Source organism: Berghia stephanieae, chromosome 8 (genome assembly GCF_034508935.2).
Source record: "Berghia stephanieae isolate SIO BIC M18660-M18661 chromosome 8, UCSD_Bste_1.3, whole genome shotgun sequence".
NCBI lineage: Eukaryota > Metazoa > Mollusca > Gastropoda > Nudibranchia > Aeolidiidae > Berghia > Berghia stephanieae.
Window position 1 is genome coordinate 52,292,984 of NC_088367.1, and position 20,000 is coordinate 52,312,983.

At 37.4% G+C, this 20,000-nt stretch overlaps 1 protein-coding gene across 1 annotated transcript in view; it reads right to left on the reverse strand.

The window, feature by feature from the left end:
- Positions 1-20,000, reverse strand: part of LOC144979059 (MAM and LDL-receptor class A domain-containing protein 2-like) — a 269,405-nt gene that overhangs the window by 116,952 nt on the left and 132,453 nt on the right. The window contains 17 exon segments of the mRNA XM_078925674.1: positions 1,741-2,000; positions 3,273-3,425; positions 4,463-4,540; positions 5,566-5,650; positions 6,117-6,373; positions 6,703-6,840; positions 8,178-8,265; positions 9,123-9,388; positions 9,804-9,938; positions 11,336-11,528; positions 12,435-12,604; positions 13,198-13,344; positions 14,727-14,801; positions 16,208-16,301; positions 17,019-17,158; positions 18,196-18,324; positions 19,535-19,754. Coding sequence (XP_078781800.1) covers positions 1,741-2,000; positions 3,273-3,425; positions 4,463-4,540; positions 5,566-5,650; positions 6,117-6,373; positions 6,703-6,840; positions 8,178-8,265; positions 9,123-9,388; positions 9,804-9,938; positions 11,336-11,528; positions 12,435-12,604; positions 13,198-13,344; positions 14,727-14,801; positions 16,208-16,301; positions 17,019-17,158; positions 18,196-18,324; positions 19,535-19,754 — 2,628 coding nt within the window.

Consider the following 20,000-nt stretch of genomic DNA (forward strand, 5'->3'; position numbering starts at 1 on the left):
TCGTTATGTTATAGCCTGACACCGTAGCCATCGTTATGTTATAGCCTGACACTGTAGCCATCGTTATGTTATAGCCTGACACCGTAGCCATCGTTATGTTATAGCCTGACACTGTAGCCATCGTTATGTTATAGCCTGACACGTAGCCATCGTTATGTTATAGCCTGACACTGTAGCCATCGTTATGTTATAGCCTGACACGTAGCCATCGTTATGTTATAGCCTGACACTGTAGCCATCGTTATGTTATAGCCTGACACTGTAGCCATCGTTATGTTATAGCCTGACACTGTAGCCATCGTTATGTTATAGCCTGACACTGTAGCCATCGTTATGTTATAGCCTGACACTGTAGCCATCGTTATGTTATAGCCTGACACTGTAGCCATCGTTATGTTATAGCCTGACACTGTAGCCATCGTTATGTTATAGCCTGACACTGTAGCCATCGTTATGTTATAGCCTGACACTGTAACCATCGTTATGTTATAGCCTGATGCTGAAATCCAAAAGAACTGGCAGTTTGACGTCATTATTTGGTTTTTGCACCTCCTAGTGAGTTATAGTTAGTAGAGCTCATGGAAACAAGTTATTTCATTGGTTGATGTATTGAATACAACTCACGATTTGTTTTCTTTTGTGGCCAAAGACTGGTATTTTGACGTCATTTTTGGTCAGTATCAGGCCATAACTTTATGAAGGCCACGGTATCAGGCTATAAGTTAACAATAGATAGTATGCGGTTGGCTAAGAAGCTCATAACATTGCCATCTGGAAGTATAACGGGCCAACACACAAAACTGTGTGTATCCATGAACTTTTATAGTCAGGTTTATACAGTTCAGTGATCATTACTCAAAAACGTGGATGATAAAAAACAATAACAAAGACCTGACTGACGTCATCTTCGAACTATCTATAGCAACGGTCAGTGATAGTATGAAATTGACGTCACTCAGGTTTTTGTTTTGGCTTTTTGTCATCCATGTTTATGAGTAATTCTCACTAAACTGTATTAACCAGACTATTAACGTTCATGGTTACACATGATTTTGTGTGTTGGTCCGTTATACTTCCAGATGGCAATGTTGGGAGTTTCTACGCCAAGCGCATACTATCTATGGCAATGTCAAAAGACAAGTATTTGGCCATCAAAAACAAAACAAAAACAAATCGTGAGTTGTATTCAATAGGAAAATCATCATATTTGTTACGATAAACCCAACATTTTTCTTATTCAAATTTCTCTTGTACATAATAGAATTTAAAGGTAATTAACAGTGTGTTGTAGAGCAGGTTTTTCTGAAGAAATTATGTATGGCAAGAACTTTACCGCTATTGTCTTTGCGTGATAAAAAATACATTATTGTGTTATTTTGTTTTTATTTTATTTTTTTTAAACCTCGGGCACGGGAGACACCCAATGTTTGTCGTCACTTTGTCAGTTTAGATTTATCTCCGTCTTTTAAATACGACAATAAACAGGTATAGGGATATTGACTTTTGACCCCCCCCCCAAAAAAAAAAAAACCCAAAAAACCCAAAAAGAACAAACAAAACAACAGAAATTAAAAACATAAAAAAAAACAACAAAACCCCCCCCCCCCCCAGTAAATTAAAAAAAAAAAAAGAAAAAAAGAACATTATTGTGTTAGTTGGGATTAACGTTTTGGGGAAAATCCTGAAAATGGTTGGTAAGAAGAGAGTTAATTGAAAAGTTTGATCAAATTGGTGGTTTACCTGGAATTTGTTGGGGGTGGAGTACGTGACTTGCATTCGTCTCCAATCCTCCCCTTGGGTTCCTTGTCTAGTCCAGAGGATGTAGTACTTGCTGTTCTCCGAGATCACCACGTAGATGCTGGACAGGTGAGGGCCGTACATCCGGTACCAGAAACTCAGGCAGACACCAGCTCCTGGTGCAGTCATGACTGGTGACCAAATGCTGCAGGTTCCGTTTTGATTGGCAGGGTTGGCGTTCAGATGAAGCATGTATCCATTACCTGTGATGATGATGATGATGATGATGATGATGATAATAATAATAGTATTAATAGTAATAAATAATAATAATAATAATAATAATAATAATAATAATAATAATAATAATAATAATGATACTACTACTACTACTACTACTACTACTACTACTACTCTCTACTACTACTACTACTACTACTACTACTACTACTTACTACTACTACTACTACTACTACGACTACAACTAATAATAATAATAATAATAGTAATAATAATAATAATAATAGTAATAATAATAATAGTAATAATAATAATAATAATAATAATAATAATAATAATAATAATAATAATAATAATAATAATAATAAGAAGAAGAAGAAGAAGAAGAAGAAGAAGAAGAAGAAGAAGAAGAAGAAGAATACTAATAATAGATAAAAATGATAACAAAACCATAGATGGGCAGGAAATAGTATGCTCCTTTGTGAGGAAGCACGAATTAAAATAGACCAATATATATTGATAAAAGGTGAGCAGTTAGTCAACTCTCTCCTTACCGACAATATCCAGAATTATGTCCGAAACATCCTTCCCAAAAATTGATTTTTAGAAATCCAAACATCATTTATTCAGCAAAACAAGCTTTACAAAACAGTGTAGAGTTATTATAGTGTAGATAGTATGCGCTTGGCTAAGAAGCTCATAACATTGCCATCCGGAAGTATAACGGACCAACACACAAAAGTGTGTGCATCCATGCACGTTTATAGTCGGTTTAATACAGTTTAGTGAGAATTACTCATAAACGCGGATGGCAAAAAACAATAACAAAGACCTGAGTGACGTCATCTTCGAACTATCTATAGATATGACAAAGATTTTTTTTCTTCTTATTTTGTGAGGTACAAAATTAATTTGATTAATAATAAAAATGTTCATATAATCGTAACGTCTGTGACAATAAACTTCAACAGTCGTGACGTCACTTCCCCCGTAATGACGCAGAGTAACTTGGTAACTGGCTCAAAACTATCGGAACAATGGCGGACGCCCTAATGAAATACTTCTCCAACGAGCATAAAAGTGTATCCAGAGGAGAAAAACATTATAAATCTGATCATGTTTTGACTTTTATACATTCTGATCACATGGCATGTGAAAATCTTCAAGCCAGCATGAAGAATAAAAAGTACCGATTTTCTTTATTTAGAACCAAGCTTCTCGTTGCTAGGCGATGTGACATCAGACTATTGAATCCTATTGCTTTGTAGTTGGTAAGGATAGGGTCAATGCATTACCATTGCCCTGAGTGTGGTCATTCTTGGTCACGTAGGCCGAGTAGGTCACACTCTTGGGCTGAGTGACTGACCAGTCGAATGTGTTGAAGGCTTGACCTTTGGTCCACTTGCAGGTTGTGCCAAGGTCAAAGTCACAGTCGTAGATGGACGGGACTGGAAAAGTCAAAGGTCAAAGGTCGGGGGAAATGGGTTGTCAAAATTAAAATTGTGTATATTTTGGGGATAGTGCTAAGTGGTCTTGTGGTGTGACAAGTAGGTCCCAGGTTCGAATCATGTTTTGAGCAGTACAAAGTTGAGGCTTTGGAAAAGGCTCCCTACTCACATTCTCTCAATTTACTCAGGTGTAAAATGGGTATCTTGCATATAGCAGTTTTTTTTTGTTTTTTTTTTTAATTAGTATTATGTGGAGAGTTTTAGCAAGTTTACAATGTAAAACCCTACAAACTGTGGAGTGATCCTCGACAACATTGGATGTTTCCACAAGACGGAGAAGAAGAAGAAGAAGAAGAAGAAGAAGAAGAAGAAGAAGAAGAAGAAGAAGAAGAAGAAGAAGAAGAAGAAGAAGAAGAAGAGAAGAAAGAAGAAGAAGAAAAGAAGAAGAAGAAGAAGAAGAAGAAGAAGAAGAAGAAGAAGAAGAAGAAGAAGAAGAAGAAGAAGAAGAAAAAAGAAGAAGAAGAAGAAGAAGAAGAAGAAGAAGAAGAAGAAGAAGAAGAAGAAGAAAGAAGAAGAAGAAGAAGAAGAAGAAGAAGAGAAGAAGTGACGATGAAAAGAAAAAGACAAGTGCAAGAGTTATCTCATGATGAAAATTGTTAAAATAATGCTTACAAGTGTCAATGTTCCTCCTACATGTAAATGTAGTGTTGGCTTGGACCATCGTAAAGCACGTTAAACGTTAAGAAATAGCAATACAATGGCTAAGAAATGCTCAATGCTTGGCTTAATAAATATAAAAAAATGCAAATGAAATGGAGATGATGGAATGATGATGATGATGATGATGATGATGATGATGATGATGATGATGATGATGTGATATGTGGTGATGATGATGATGATGATGATGATGATGATGATGATGATGATTGGTGATGATGATGATGATGATGATGATGATTGGTGATGATGATGATGATGATGATGATGATGATGACGATGACGATGATGACGTAAGTAATACAATGAGATGTTACCTTGAGTGGTGGTAGAGGCAGGTGGTGTAGGCATTGTGATAGCGATAGGGTTGGCCTGTCTAGCAGAAGCAGGGTACCCTGATACAGAGAGAACACATATATTATATTTGACAGTTTTGGACAGAATGAGGGCCTTTTTAATCAATCAAAGTTAAATATGGGGGGCGAAGTGGCAGAGTGGTCAAGGCATTGCACTGTGATCCGGATGACCCGGGTTCGAGCCCCGCTTCGGGCACTTTCGTTTTTTTCCTTGAGCAAGATTATTAACCCCCAATTTGCTCACTTGGACAAAATGGGTGATTCCTGTTGTCATCAGACATCTTGTTTGATGAGTTATCTATATTCCTTGGTGGAATGCCTAGGCGACGATATCTTATGATATCGTTGCGCAAAAGGCATAACTTTAATTTTTTAAAGTTAAATATGAAGTTTTTTTTAATGGCTGCCAGAACCATCAATGTGTTCAAGAATGCATTTTACGCATCAGAATCGTTAAAAAAACAAAACAAAGTAAAATCGGATATGTGCGGTGACAAATCTAAAAAAATTAAATTCTTCTCCTTCGTCTGTAGGCGAAAAGTTCAGGGCTGAAGACACTTCAGCACTTGACAACGTATTGAGTTCACTATTAACCATTTTCACAACAAACCTATAGAGAGTATGCGCTTGGCAAAGAAGCTCATAACATTGCCATCCCGAAGTATAACGAACCAACACTCAAAACTGTGTGTATCCATGAACGTTTATAGTCGGGTTAATACAGTTCAGTGAGCATTACTCATAAACGCGGATGCCAAAAAACAATAACAAAGACCTGAGTGACGTCATCTTCGAATCATCTATATCATTTTCATGATTATTGTTTGTGTATATCTTGAACACCTACTTATTTTAAAAAAAAGAATATAAGGGGCTGGACATACCTTTACCGCTATAATGATATCGATAAATCGGGGTTTCCCAAATTATATTACTATAATGATATCGATATAAAACGGGTTCCCCCCCCCCCCCCCCCACCTAATGGCTATAATGATATCGATAAATCGGGTTTTCCCCATAAATAAAATCGGGGCTATAACAATACGAGATTTCAAACTTACAATAGCAGAATCTTGGTTTGACAGTGACGTCATCAATTGCCACCAATCCTTTAGCTGGGCGACCCAGTACTGCTTCAAACACCAACTAGAAAAAGACAAGAATTCATTTTTAAAAATAAAAATAAAAATAAAAAATAAAATTGAGCTTTATATCGAGCAATATCCACTAAATGTGCTCAAAGCGCTTTACAAGGGGCCCCTGGTCAACAGCAACATTTAACATGTAGGACAGGACATGACGCCTGTTGCTAAATGGCTAAATTATGTGACCGGTGCTTCAACAACGGTATTTCATACGATACAGTCAATTTTTAGCATGTAAATCAAGTAGAAATAACATTGCTTTCAACCGACGTATACATATATGCGGGTCTGATATCCGAACCCACTAATGGGCCTAGTTTAACATTGTTATAATGAAAAATATTTTGCGTCATTTAAAAAAAAAATGTTTTCCTTTGAGATTTGCATTACAAAAATAGGCCCATTTGGAATTGGGTTATCAGACCTGCAAATAAGTGCACGTTGTTTTCAACCCTTAGGGCAGATACCTTGTAAGAAGTTTTCCGTGCTGCAATGGGGAATCTGAGAACTGACCAGGACCCCTGTGGACTGCTGACCGTACCGATGTTGGTCATCGTGAAATTGGACCAATCGTAGAGGTGGACGTTCAAGGTGTTGGTTGTCTGCCCTTGGAACCGGAAGTACAAGGAGATGCAGAGTGTGTCCTTGCCGTCGAAAAGCGGAGTCATGAGATATGCACTATCTCCTGGTTTTTGGCTGTCTCCGGATACTACAGCGTAATGACCTGAAAAAATAAAACAAACAAACAACAACAAAGTAACACTTTGTGGAGAAGGCACTGGTGAAAGAGCCAAGAGCCTGATAATGTAAGATACCGTACGCTGTAGAAGAGTACAGCATCATCATCATCATCATCATCATCATCATCATCATCATCATCATCATCATCATCATCATCATCATCACCATCATCATCATCATTATCATCATCATCATCATCATTATCATCATCATCATCATCATCATCATCATCATCATCATCATCATCATCATCATCATCATCATCATCATCATCATCATCATCAACACCAAAATGAGTGACCCCACACTCACCAGAATCGGTCCTGCGAGTATGATCAGCAAAGGACAACTGGCTGTTGAGTTCTCTGGCCGAGGATACGATCCAGTCAAAGTTGTCTCCCTTGGGAGTATTGGTGTAGGTGTCAAGGCCATTCTCAAAGTTGTTATCGGCTGTACAAAAAATGTGAATTAAAGTCTAGAAAAAAAAAGTCAAATGTAATTTGTGGCAAATAATTCAAACTCACTAAAATGGGTGGTAACTTATACTAGAGTTTTAAAATATATGATTAAAGGTGATTAATCTATCTAACAAAACAAAATGTTCTCAATTATTTCTATTTTGTGTTTGTTTAAAAGAAAAATCTTTTTTAAATGGAAGAAATGCGTGGGAGGGAGAGGGGGGGGTCCTGCAATGCTCGATATATTTACATCACTCCTCATTTATGTCGCTTTAGTTGAAATTTATTTTTTAAAAGGCGTTGATGCTCTAATCATTCCATACGCTGGAGTCAATTCCAATAAACTGGAGTCTGTCAATTCCAATAAACTGGAGTCAATTCCAATAAACTGGAGTCTGTCAATTCCAATAAACTGGAGTCGATTCCAATAAACTGGAGTCTGTCAATTCCAATAAACTGGAGTCTGTCAATTCCAATAAACTGGAGTCTGTCAATTCCAATAAACTGGAGTCTGTCAATTCCAATAAACTGGAGTCAATTCCAATAAATTGGAGTCTGTCAATTCCAATAAACTGGAGTCAATTCCAATAAACTGGAGTCTGTCAATTCCAATAAACTGGAGTCAATTCCAATAAACTGGAGTCTGTCAATTCCAATAAACTGGAGTCAATTCCAATAAACTGGAGTCTGTCAATTCCAATAAACTGGCATCAATTCCAATAAACTGGGGTCAATTCCATAAACTGGAGTCAATTCCCATAAACTGGAGTCAATTCCAATAAACTGGAGTCAATTCCAATAACTGGAGTCAATTCCAATAACTGGAGTCACTTCCAATAATTGGAGTCAATTCCATAAACTGGAGTCAATTCCATAAACTGGAGTCAATTCCCATAAACTGGAGTCAATTCCAATAAACTGGAGTCAATTACAATAACTGGAGTCAATTCCAATAAACTGGAGTTAATTCCAATAAACTGGAGTCAATTCCAATAAACTGGAGTTAATTCCAATAAACTGGAGTCAATTCCAATAAACTGTTGTCGATTCCAATAAACTGGAGTCAATTACAATAAACTGGAGTCAATTACAATTAACCAGCTGAGACATTCTAGAAAAAAATTTCTACCACATACAACACGCTTTAACAAAGCATCCCAGATATTGGCCCTGACTGTATAATAATAATTATTATTACTATTATTATTATTATTATTATTATTATTATTATTATTATTATTATTATTATTATTATTATTATTATTATTATTATTATTATTATTATTATTATGATTATTATCATTATCATCATTATTATAGAATCGTTACCAGAGAAAGGACAATCGCCATCGGTAAAGGACACGTCATCCACAGCCACACTTCCTATAGATCCACTTGTGGTCGCCTTCATGTACAGCTACATGTAATGGGAGGGAATAATCCAGGCATTCGTTAGAGAGTGCAAAAGGTGGGGGGGGGGTAGGCTGGGGCTGTGTGTTTTTGTGTGTGTATGGGGGGGGGGGAGATATGTGCCTTCATGTACACCTACATGCATTGGGAGGAAATAATCCATGAATTCTTTAGGGAGAGTAAGGGGGAGGGAGCTGGGGGATGTGTGTTTGAGTGTGTGTGTGTGTGTGTGTGTGTGTGTGTGTGTGTGTGTGAGGGGGGGGGGGTGGGTGTCTGTCTTCATGTTCACCTACATGCATTGGGAGGAAATAATCCAAACATTCTTTAGAGAGTGGAGGGGTGGGGGAAGGTTAGGGGGGAGGGCAGATGGGGGGAATAGGGGGGGGGGGGAGGTGTCTGTTTTTATTTACGCCTAAAAACATTGGGAGGAAATCATCCATGTATTCGTTAGAGAGTGGAGGGGATGGGGCTATAACCACGCCTCTCGGACAGGCGTCTTACTGTAAACAATGGCTATGATTGGTAAACAGCAAAAGACACAGATTTTACTATCGATGGTATGTGTAAAGTAAAATACCCACTGTTCAAAAAACTTGATCAATAAAACAAATACAGAAAATTATCTGACAACTTAACGGTTTATAACATGATTGAGAAATCGTATGATAACTAGTCACCCATTTGGCGGTATAAAAACGATAACAATGATTAAAGAGAGGTCGATTTCATTAACATTATTGTCTATAAATAACCAACTATGTCCGAACACGTCTGAAAGTGTGTCACAAATTTCATGTTTTGATTGGTCAAAAAAATCTAATGGTTAATTCAGGTGTGTAAACCAAAATAAATCACGTGACTCACATAGTATTTACTCCCTGGGTAAGGAACGGTCACTCTTCCCATGAGCCAAGACATGGACTGGTTACCTGCCCTTGACCACAAGGAGTTGAAATTACCGGCCTTGGTCTTGTCCGTCGTGTAACCGACAACCAATGAGACGGAGTCAGCGCCGGTCAGCGAGAAGTAGAAACGGAAACACTGACTCTTGGTGGAAGTCATTTGGGGACTGATCAGATTGGCAAATGCTCCTTGGAGACGGGAGCCTGCGTCTACATAGTAGAACATTCCTGAAAGAGATTGTAGGAATCATAAGCAATCACACATGAATAGTAAAATGATGCTGAATAGGACAAAGAAGAAGGGGGAGTAGGAGGAGGTGGGGGAAGAGGAGGAGGAAGAGAAGAAGAAGAAGAAGAAGAAGAAGAAGAAGAAGAAGAAGAAGAAGAAGAAGAAGAAGAAGAAGAAGGAAGAGAAGAGAAGAAGAGAAGAAGAAGAAGAAGAAGAAGAAGAAGAAGAAGAAGAGAAGAAGAAGAAGAAGAAGAAGAAGAAGAAGAAGAAGAAGAAGAGGAAGAAGAAGAAGAAGAAGAAGAAGAAGAAGAAGAAGAAGAAGAAGAAGAAGAAGAAGAAGAAGAAGAAGAAGAAGAAGAAGACCCTATTAAGAGATGAGGTCACAATTCTTCCAATCTGTGATGCTCTCCTTACCAGACTTTGCCTCTAGAGTGTGGTCAGAAGAAGGTCCAGCATTTATTGTCCTTGCCGATTTCCAATCAAAGTTATCCGTGACGAGGTCTTGACTCCAACCACACATGCCAAAGTCAAAGGAACACGAAGGGCCGGCTGTAAACAAAATAGAAAGAGAAAAAAAAAACAATTTTACACGATTCTTACACTCTTGCTTTTTGGAATTCATGACGTGTTCCCAACCGCTGCACGAGCTTGCGAGTGGGTGTTGGGAACGAAGTTCGAATTCCAAAATCCAAGAGTGTAAGAAATCTTTTATATTCTACCCCTCCATCCATTTCGATGTCGTCATATCTGAGTAAAAGACATTTAAAAAATATTTAAATGATACTTCCTTTTTTTTTCAAAAATCAAATTTTAGTGAAATTTAGTGTTTGATAATCTCACGTCACAAATTATAATTGTAAACTTGATATCATTACGAGTTGCTATTTAGGGAGAGGGGTAGAAAAACGCAGATTAAGTTATAGCTTTCTTTCTTTTATTTTCATGTTTGTTTAAAAAAGTTATGATGAAAATATTATTTAAATAAAATTCCCTTTATTCATGTGTAAGGGGAAATATGGCTTTATGTTACATTCTAAAGGGAGACTGGAATAACGCAGGAATCGGCCAAAGTGCATCGCTGCGTTGTAGACTAGGGCCAGGTGATTTGGCCAGGGCCACAAAGCATTGTGGGGAACCAAACTTGTACCTTTTGGGTAGAGAGCCAAGATTTTACCACTGTGCCACGCTGCTTTATTGTTGTAGTCCACGACTCTGATTTTACTAAGTGTAAACTCTCAAAATATACGAAAATTAAATTGGCTTAAAAACGTTGAATTAAAAAAACCCGGCCAATTTGACAACATGAATTAAAATCAAAATGACACAGGAAGTGTTTGGTCTGTATGATAATTGGCCACATTTTTAAAAAGTTTGTTATCTTTTGTGAAAAACATAAATGACACTTTATGGCTTATTTTGGCGATCTCGAAAGCTCAGTTAGTAGAGCACTTGCTTCACAATCAAAGGGACCGAGATCAAATCCCGGGTGCAGTCGAGATTTTGTTTGAGCCAGAAGTGATTGGGTAGCTGGGTCTGTTAGATCTGGTGGAGAGTAACTTTGCGATAGACCAGCGTTCTATTCAAAGGGTAGCAAGCAATTGCTATTTTCCGTTTCACGCTACAGAAACCGGGATAAACTCCGACTCCACAGTTCTGAGGGACTACTATGTCTTATTTTACTCAAGATTAACTCACTCAACCCTAACAACGACTTTATCCGTAGTTTACCCGGGTTACTTTTACCTCATGCCTCTTTATTACGTTTTTATGAGAAGAATTATAGGCGTAGAATCAAAGCTCATGTTTTTCATTTTAACATGTTTACGGTAGTCGAATAAAACTATCTATCCACATGCTCATTTTAATAATTTATTTTTCCAATTTTGAAAAGTAGCAAAAATCTCTAGGATTGAGTGAGTTAATTCGATTTTCTTCTCGTCCTTCACCTTCCATGCTACATCCGGGTCCAGGCGTGACCCGGATGTCATCGATGGCGATGTCTCCCAAGTAGCTGGGACCTCGGACCGCTTCGATCAGGATGTTGTAGGACAACGTGGTGATGGGAAGGTTGACCCTCAGCATCTTCCAGTTGTCCCCGTAATTGCCCTGTTTGGTTGCCATCAATTCACGGTTGCTCTGCTGCAATTGGGAGACAAAATAGACATTGTTAGGTTAAATTCATTATAATAATAATAATAATAATAATAATAATAATAATAATAATAATAATAATAATAATAATAATAAATAATAATAATAATAATAAATAATTAATAATAATAATAATAATAATAATAATAATAATAATAATAATAATAATAATAATAATAATAATAATAATAATATAATAATAATATAATAATAATAATAATAATAATAATATATAATAATATAATAATAATAATAATAATAATAATAATAATGATATAATATGATAATAATAATAATAATAATAATAATAATAATAATAATAATAAATAATATATAATAATAATAATATATATAATAATAATAATAATAAATAATAATAATAATAATAATAATAATAATAATAATAATAATAATAATAATAATAATATAATAATAATAATAATAATAATAATAATAATAATAATTAATAATAATAATATAATAATAATAATAATAATAATAATAATAATAATAATAATAATAATAATAATAATTAATAATAATAATAATAATAATGATAATAATAATAATAATAATAATAATAATAATAATAATATAATATATAATAATAATAATAATAGTCTAATTGAACTTTTATATAGAGCAATATCCACTAAACGTCCCCCAAGCGCTTTACAATGGGTCGTTCTGGCCAACAGCAACACTTAACATGTAGAACAGGACATGAAGCTTGTTAGGCGATATTCCAATTTTTTTTTTCGGACAGAGACAACGCTGTAAACGGTCAAGTACTCATTTTACACCCGAGTACGATGAGAGAATATGAGTAAATAGTCTTTTCCAAGGACTCAACTATGCGCCGAGCCTCTTCCGATCCGAAAGCGAGTGTCATACCTGAAATTGAGAGTAGACGTTGAGGCGCCCGACATGCGGTCCGTACATGTGGTAGTACATTTGGAAACAGCCTGACGTCTTCAAAGCGCTTGACATCAGAACGGCGCTGCTTGTGCTGGAACCTGGGTTGCTTTGGTAGACAGAGTTGATGAATGCGTACCAGCCGTTGCCTGGGAAGAGTAATGAAGACAAATGAACGATAAAAAATGAACATTTATAAACGTATATATTTCATTTCTACAATTTTACCATGATCAATGCGCTTCACATGCACAATATCATATTTTGACCCCCAAGCAGACAATATGGAACCAAACTTCCATTTCAAACAGTACCAGTCGCCGGTTATTTGTACTTTTTATATACTAACATTATTACTATATCCATCACTACCTATAACAAATAGGCTACGCATTCACATCTGAGTTGAGTGAAACATTATATGAAAAATGCCTTACTCAAGGACACAAGGTCAGGACCACAATCTCCAACGCCAACTTGTGTTACTACTACTACTACTACTACTACTACTACTACTACTACTACTACTACTACTACTACTACTACCACAACTACTACCATCACAACAGCTACCACCACCACAACTACTACCACCACAACAACCACCACAACCACCACCACCACAACTACCACCACCACCACCACCACAACTACCACCACCACCACCACCACAACTACTACCACCACAACAACCACCACCACCACCACCACAACTACCACCACTACACCACAATCCACGTACTGTTTTGGTAGGTGTGGTCCTTGGTAGGTCCAGTGGCTGCCGATCCTTGGGGTCCTTGAGCCCGACTCCAATCAAACTGGTCATTCTTCAGGTTCGTCCACGAACAGAATCCCTTCTCAAAGGCACAATCGTAGTTGGAGTGGGGGACTGCAGGGGAGGGACAGTGGGTGGAGAGCAAAGAAATACTGTCATAAATATATAAGGAATGAGATTAGCGGAAGAGTAGCGTCCCTTGATTGGACGTCAAAAGTTATTAGTGGTTTTGCGCATGCGTCCTTCGTCCTCGCTTCCGGTGAAAGCGGCACGAGACACTTCACCGAAAGCGAGGACGAGAGAGAAGCATTCGCAAAACTATGTTGATGTTCTCTCTGTAAGGTGACGTTCAATCAAAGGACGCTACTCTTTCGCTAATCTCATTCCCTATAAGACTGTTTTTTTATACATACTGATTACACAATACGTTAATGTTTAAAAAAATATAAACATTGATCTTAGTGCATCTCCACAGCAAAAACAAAACAAAACAAAACAGAACACAACTCCAACACACACACACACACACACACACACACACCACACACACATACACACACATACACGCACAAAAAAACCCCCAACAATTTTTGAATCTTTGGTCATGAATTGTAAGCAGTTCTTACAATTAAAATAAATAGTTGTAATTAAATAAATGATAAAAATAAAAAGAATAATAATAGCTAATTATAATAATGATGATAATGCTAGTGATGACGATGATGGTAGTGATGACGATGATGATGATGATGATGATGATGATGATGATGATGATGATGATAATAATAATAATAACAACAACAACAATTATAATAATGTTAAATTATGTGTGACAAAATGTTGTATTTGCCTTTGTAGGTCAAGTTCAAGTGTAAGTTGGCTACTGAAAGAATATCCTCATACTGGATGCAATAGACACTTAGATAACCACGCCTCTCGGACAGTCCTCATATTATTGTATACAATGGCAGTGGTTGGTAAACATAGCAAAATACACAGGCTTTACTATCGATGATATGTGTATAAGTAAAATACCCACTGTTCTACTGCTTTGATCAATAAAAACAACACATGTGTGAGTTGTAACGTTTATAATCGGATGGAAAAAATTGTGTGATTACTAATCACCAATTTGACGGTATAGATAGTATGCGCTTGGCTAAGAATCTAATAACATTGCCATCCGGAAGTATAACGGACCAACACACAAAACTGTGTGTATCCATGAACATTTATAGTCAGGTTAATACAGTTCAGTGAGCATTACTCATAAACGCGGATGGCAAAAAACAATAACAAAGACCTGAGTGACGTCATCTTCAAACTATCTATAAAAACAATAACAACGATCAGAGAGAGGTCGATTTCATTCACGTTAATGTTTATAAACAACCAACTATGCTTGTCCGAGCACGTGCGAAGGTGTGTCACTAATTCCATGTTTTGATTGGTCAAAAATCTGCTTGTTAATTACTTGTCTGTGATAGTAAACTTACCAAATGGAGTAGGGGATGGGGTGACGCTTGTCATTGTGGGCGTGGCCGAGGACTGGTCCGAGCCGGGAGGTAATACTGTGGAGATAAAGGGGAAATAACTCTCATTAACATTCTAAAATAGAAACAAACTTGAGCTTTAATATTGCGCAACATCCACGAAACGTGCTCAAAGCACTTTACAAAGGGACCCTGACCAACAGCAACACGTTACATGTAGAACCAGACATGACGCCTGTTATAGGCGATAATACCATTTTTTTCTGACAGTGAGATACCGTTAAAGGCGAGAAACTCATTTTACACATGATTACGGTGAGGGAATGTGAGTAAAGAGCCTTTTCCAAGCACTCAACTATGCACCGAGCGAGGCTCAAACACAGGACCTTCCGATCCGAAAGCGAGTGTCATACCATAAGACCAAGTAAATTCACTTAACTAAATGCAAATGGTATAACTGCCTATAGATAGTATGCGCTTGGCTAAGAAGCTCATAACATTGACATCCGGAAGTATAACGGACCAACACACAAAACTGTGTGTATCCATGAACGTTTATAGTCAGGTTAATACAGTTCAGTGAGCATTACTCATAAACGCGGATGGCAAATAACAATAACAAAGACCTGAGTGACGTCATCTTCGGACTATCTATACATCCTAATACTATAATAGTTAGGTCACCTTTATATAACCTATTCATTGTTAGAACTCCAACGATCTGGTTACATACACACTTCCAAGGATTTAGGAACCAAAAGAATAGAGGTTTGGTGTCACGACTTTTCTTTCCACTAGGGTTCAACAGTCGTGACGTCACTTCCCTCGTCATGAAACATAGTAACTGGTTCTAAACTATCGGAACAATGGCGGACGCCATTATCTCCATCACCGCGCTTATCAAAATACTTCTCCGACAAGCATATAAGTGTACCCAGAGGAGAAAAACATTATAAATCTGATCATGTTTTGACTTTTATACATTCTGATCACATGACATGTGAAACAGTTCTAGCCAGCATGAAGAATAAAAAGTACAGATTTTCTTTGTTGAGAACCAAGCTGCCGGTTGCTGAGCGGACGTGACATCAGACTATTGAATCTTATTGTTAGACCATCTAAAAACTGAGATTTTTACTCCCATCGTAGCCATCGCTAACCTATCGCCTGACACTGACCAAAAACATGGCATCAAAAGTCAAGTCTTTGGCCATATAATGTAAAAAATCGTGAGTTGAATTCAATAGTTCAACCAATGGAATCACTTGTTTCCTTGAGCTCTACTACTAATTACAACTAGACGCTACAAAAACCTAAAATAATGACGTCAAACTATAATTCTTAGAGGGCTCTAGTGTCAGACTATAAGTTAACGATTGCTAGGGTTCTAGTCCCAGACTATAAGTAATTAACGATGGCTACGGTCCCATCCCATGTCCATCAGACGGTGAATGAAGGACCTATTTTAAAATGGCAGCACTTACATGGACAACTCTGGCTGGAGGAAATCCTCCCCTTAAAGTCATCAAGTCCGATCGTCACACTGTAGGAGTTTCCTGTTGATCCAAGGACCTTTATCTGTAACACAGAACAACACATTGTGTTAGATATAACAACACACGTGTTAGATATAAAAGCACACGTGTTAGATATAACAATACACGTGTTAGATATAACAGCACACGTGCCAGATATAGCAACAAACGTGTTAGATATAACAGCACACATGCTCGATATAACAAAACACGTGTTAGATATAACAACACACGTGTTAGATATAACAACACACTTGTCAGATATAGCAACAAATGTGTTAGATATAACAGCACACATGCTCGATATAACAACACACGTGTTAGATATAACAACACACGTGTTAGATATAACAGCACACTTGTCAGATATAGCAACAAACGTGTTAGATATAACAGCACACATGCTCGATATAACAACACACGTATTAGATATAACAACACACGTGTTAGATATGATAACACACGTGTTAGATATAACAACACACGTGTCAGATATAGCAACAAACGTGTTAGATATAACAACATACGTGTCAGATATAGCAACAAACGTATTAGAAATAACAACACACGTGTTACAAATAATAACACACGTGCTATATACAACAACACACGTGTTAGAAATAATAACAGTCTGTTAGAAGAACAAAAGTGTTTGGAATGGCAGACGTGTTACAAAGAACAAGCGGATGAGCGACTGCATCTCTTGGTCCTATAACTCTAAAAAATCGACACACTAAATAACAACAAAAGGCGTTCTCACTCGATAACTCGACGTCTGTGTTGGGATAGGGATGCTTGCGTAGTGCCAGCCATCTGTGTGGTTGTTTGGCATGGACCATAGTAGCTGTGGGTTGTTGGAATTTTTGTCTGTCACAAAAGCCTGCAGGCTGGATTGTTGGGCTGGAAGAAGAAAAGTAAGTCAAATTCATTAAGTTCACGTTCAAGTTCGAGTTCAAAGTCTTTATCTGCAAAAGGCGGATAGCCCATCACTGCAGATTTTATACAATTATGTGGTGACTTTCTCCATTATTGTGTTATTGAGTTGAAAGATATATGTTAAATAGTTGACCAAATTTGTTGATGTTGGTAATATCTAGGATTTCTGGTGGGAGAGTGTTCCATTCCTTGATGGTTCTTGGGAAGAAACTATTTTTATATCTGTTGCTTCTGTGTGTTGGGGTTGTGAACTTACTGCTATGATAATTTCTTTAGGATTTACAGTGTTGTTTTATGAAATAGATTGGTAGAGTTACTGCTCTTTTGTTGGAATGAACTGTTCTGTGCAACAGTTGGAGGCATTTTTCTTTCCGCCTAGTCTCCAGTGTTTTCCACTGCATCAGTTTCAGGGCCTCAGTAACGCATTAATTTAAGTTAATTGTCGTTGTTTCTTGAAAAGCCGTTTGAGCACGTATAATGGGTATTGTTCTATATAAAAGATCAGGCGTATGTTTAGCTCTTGACTCTATAGAATAAAATTCCCTTTATTCATCTCATAGGCAAAATTTGTATCTAGCGTCTAGGGTCTATTCCAATGAAATACTGAAATAACCTAGGCGTCAGCCGCAATGCAGCGCCGCTGCAACATGACAATCGATATAAAAGCTAAGCTGCCAGAGGCCACAGGCTAAAACGGATCTATGAAATTGAATAGAACGTCTTTTTAAAAAAAAGAATAGAATATTAATCATTGAACGTTTTGGGACCAAATTCCTTTTTCAGCCTATATGATTTTTAATACCGCTGCATTCATTTTTTTTGGTGTAAATAATAAAACAATTAGTCTTTTTTTACTCTATCAACACATTGTAATATTACAATCTTGTAACAACATCATCATCATCATCATCATCACAGTGGATAATGCTCTACATAAAAGCTCAATTTGTTATTTTCTGGTAATCTATGCAATTTAAGTCACAAAGTAGACAGAGACTTACAGTCTGATGGATTGACGAAATACCAGAACGAAAAGCATTTGGTTCCGGTGAATGTGTCCATAATGTTACTGTATAGATACGCCTTGCTTTCGTCCACGCCACGCCGGCCCTTCAGCTGCATAAAATGGCCTGGAGAAATATAGAAAAACGATATTTTTGATAATATCGAATTAAGAAATTAAGGAGCAGGCACCGGCGTAAGATAAAGATCTGACAAGTGTGTATGAAAGGTGACAGTCAAAGCAGGACAGGAAAAAAATACACGAAAAAAAACCATCCCAAAAAAATCAGTCGACCTCGACTGGAGATCAAACCTCAGACCTTCTGATTACTGGCCAGACGTGCTATTAGGGTCTACGGCGCTTGCAACACATTTAGGTCACATCAGAATCATGAAAAAGGAAAAAAATTGGATAGTGAAAATATTCTAGATGTACAATTAAAAGGACTTGAGGAAAAAAATTAAGACAAAGGGTAAATGGTTCAAATAGAGAACAAATGTAGATTCCAAGAGCACACCATCAATATACACAGTTTGATATCACCTAAATGTATCACCCAGATATCAGCACTCGATCCCACGAACAGGAATACACTCAAATTTTACATTTTACATTCAAAATAACAATTATAATAATGCATAACAGAGAGATGATTTACAAGGACAAACAAACCATTTCCCAAATCAATGACTATGCATTTGACCGTTTCCCTCCCAGCAAAGCACTACAGCCAGGGCCAGGGAAAAACCAAGACAGAAAGCATGCTGTTAAAGCAGATATAAGGGGGTGGAAGACACAGCAAGTGCTTCCCTGGCCACCCAGAAAAGTTTATATAATTACTGAGCTCAGGGGCGTCTTTGATTTCCTTTTTATAAACTCTGGCCCCTTGGTCCTTGTATCCATAAATAACGTGTTATATCTCATAACATTACCTTTGCAAAAGACTCTCAGAGTGTCCCTGAAGAACGACTTCTATCTCCATAACATTACCTTTACCATATACTCTAAGAGTGTCTCTGAATAACGACATTTGTCTCCATAACATTACCTTTGCAAAAGACTCTCAGAGTGTTCCCGAAGAACCACTTTCATCTCCATAACATTACCTTTGCCATAGATTCTTAGAGTGTCTCGAAGAACAACTTTCATCTCCATAACATTATCTTTGCCCTAGACCCTCAGAGTATTTCCAAAGACCCACTTTCATCTCCATAACATTACCTTTGCCCTAGACCCTCAGAGTATTCCCAAAGACCCACTTTCATCTCCATAACATTACCTTTGCCCTAGACCCTCAGAGTATTCCCAAAGACCCACTTTCATCTCCATAACATTACCTTTGCCATAGACTCTCAAAGTGTGATCAGAGGAATGAGGCTCCACCTGGGAACTGGAGGCAGCGATTCTTGTCCAAATTTGGTTCTGGCTGGTCCAGGTACATAAGCCTTGTTCAAAGTCACATGATCCCTCGGTGGCTCCACACGCTCCCTTGGAGATTTCAATGTCATCAACAGCGACGTAGGCATTGGTGGAGGCCAGCTGTGCTGAGAACGTCAACTGGAAATGGGAAGGGGAATATAAGCAAGTACGGCTATTCGGACTAGTGGTAGGACACTCGCTTTCATATCGGAAGGTCCTGGGTTTGAGGCTTGTTCGGCACATAGTTGAGTCCTTGGAAAAGGCTCTTTACTCACATTCTCTCACCGTATTCGGGTGTAAAATGAGTACATGGCCGTTAACAGCGTTTTCGCTGTCGGAACAAACATTGTAATATCGCCTTACAGGCGTCATGTCAAGTTATAC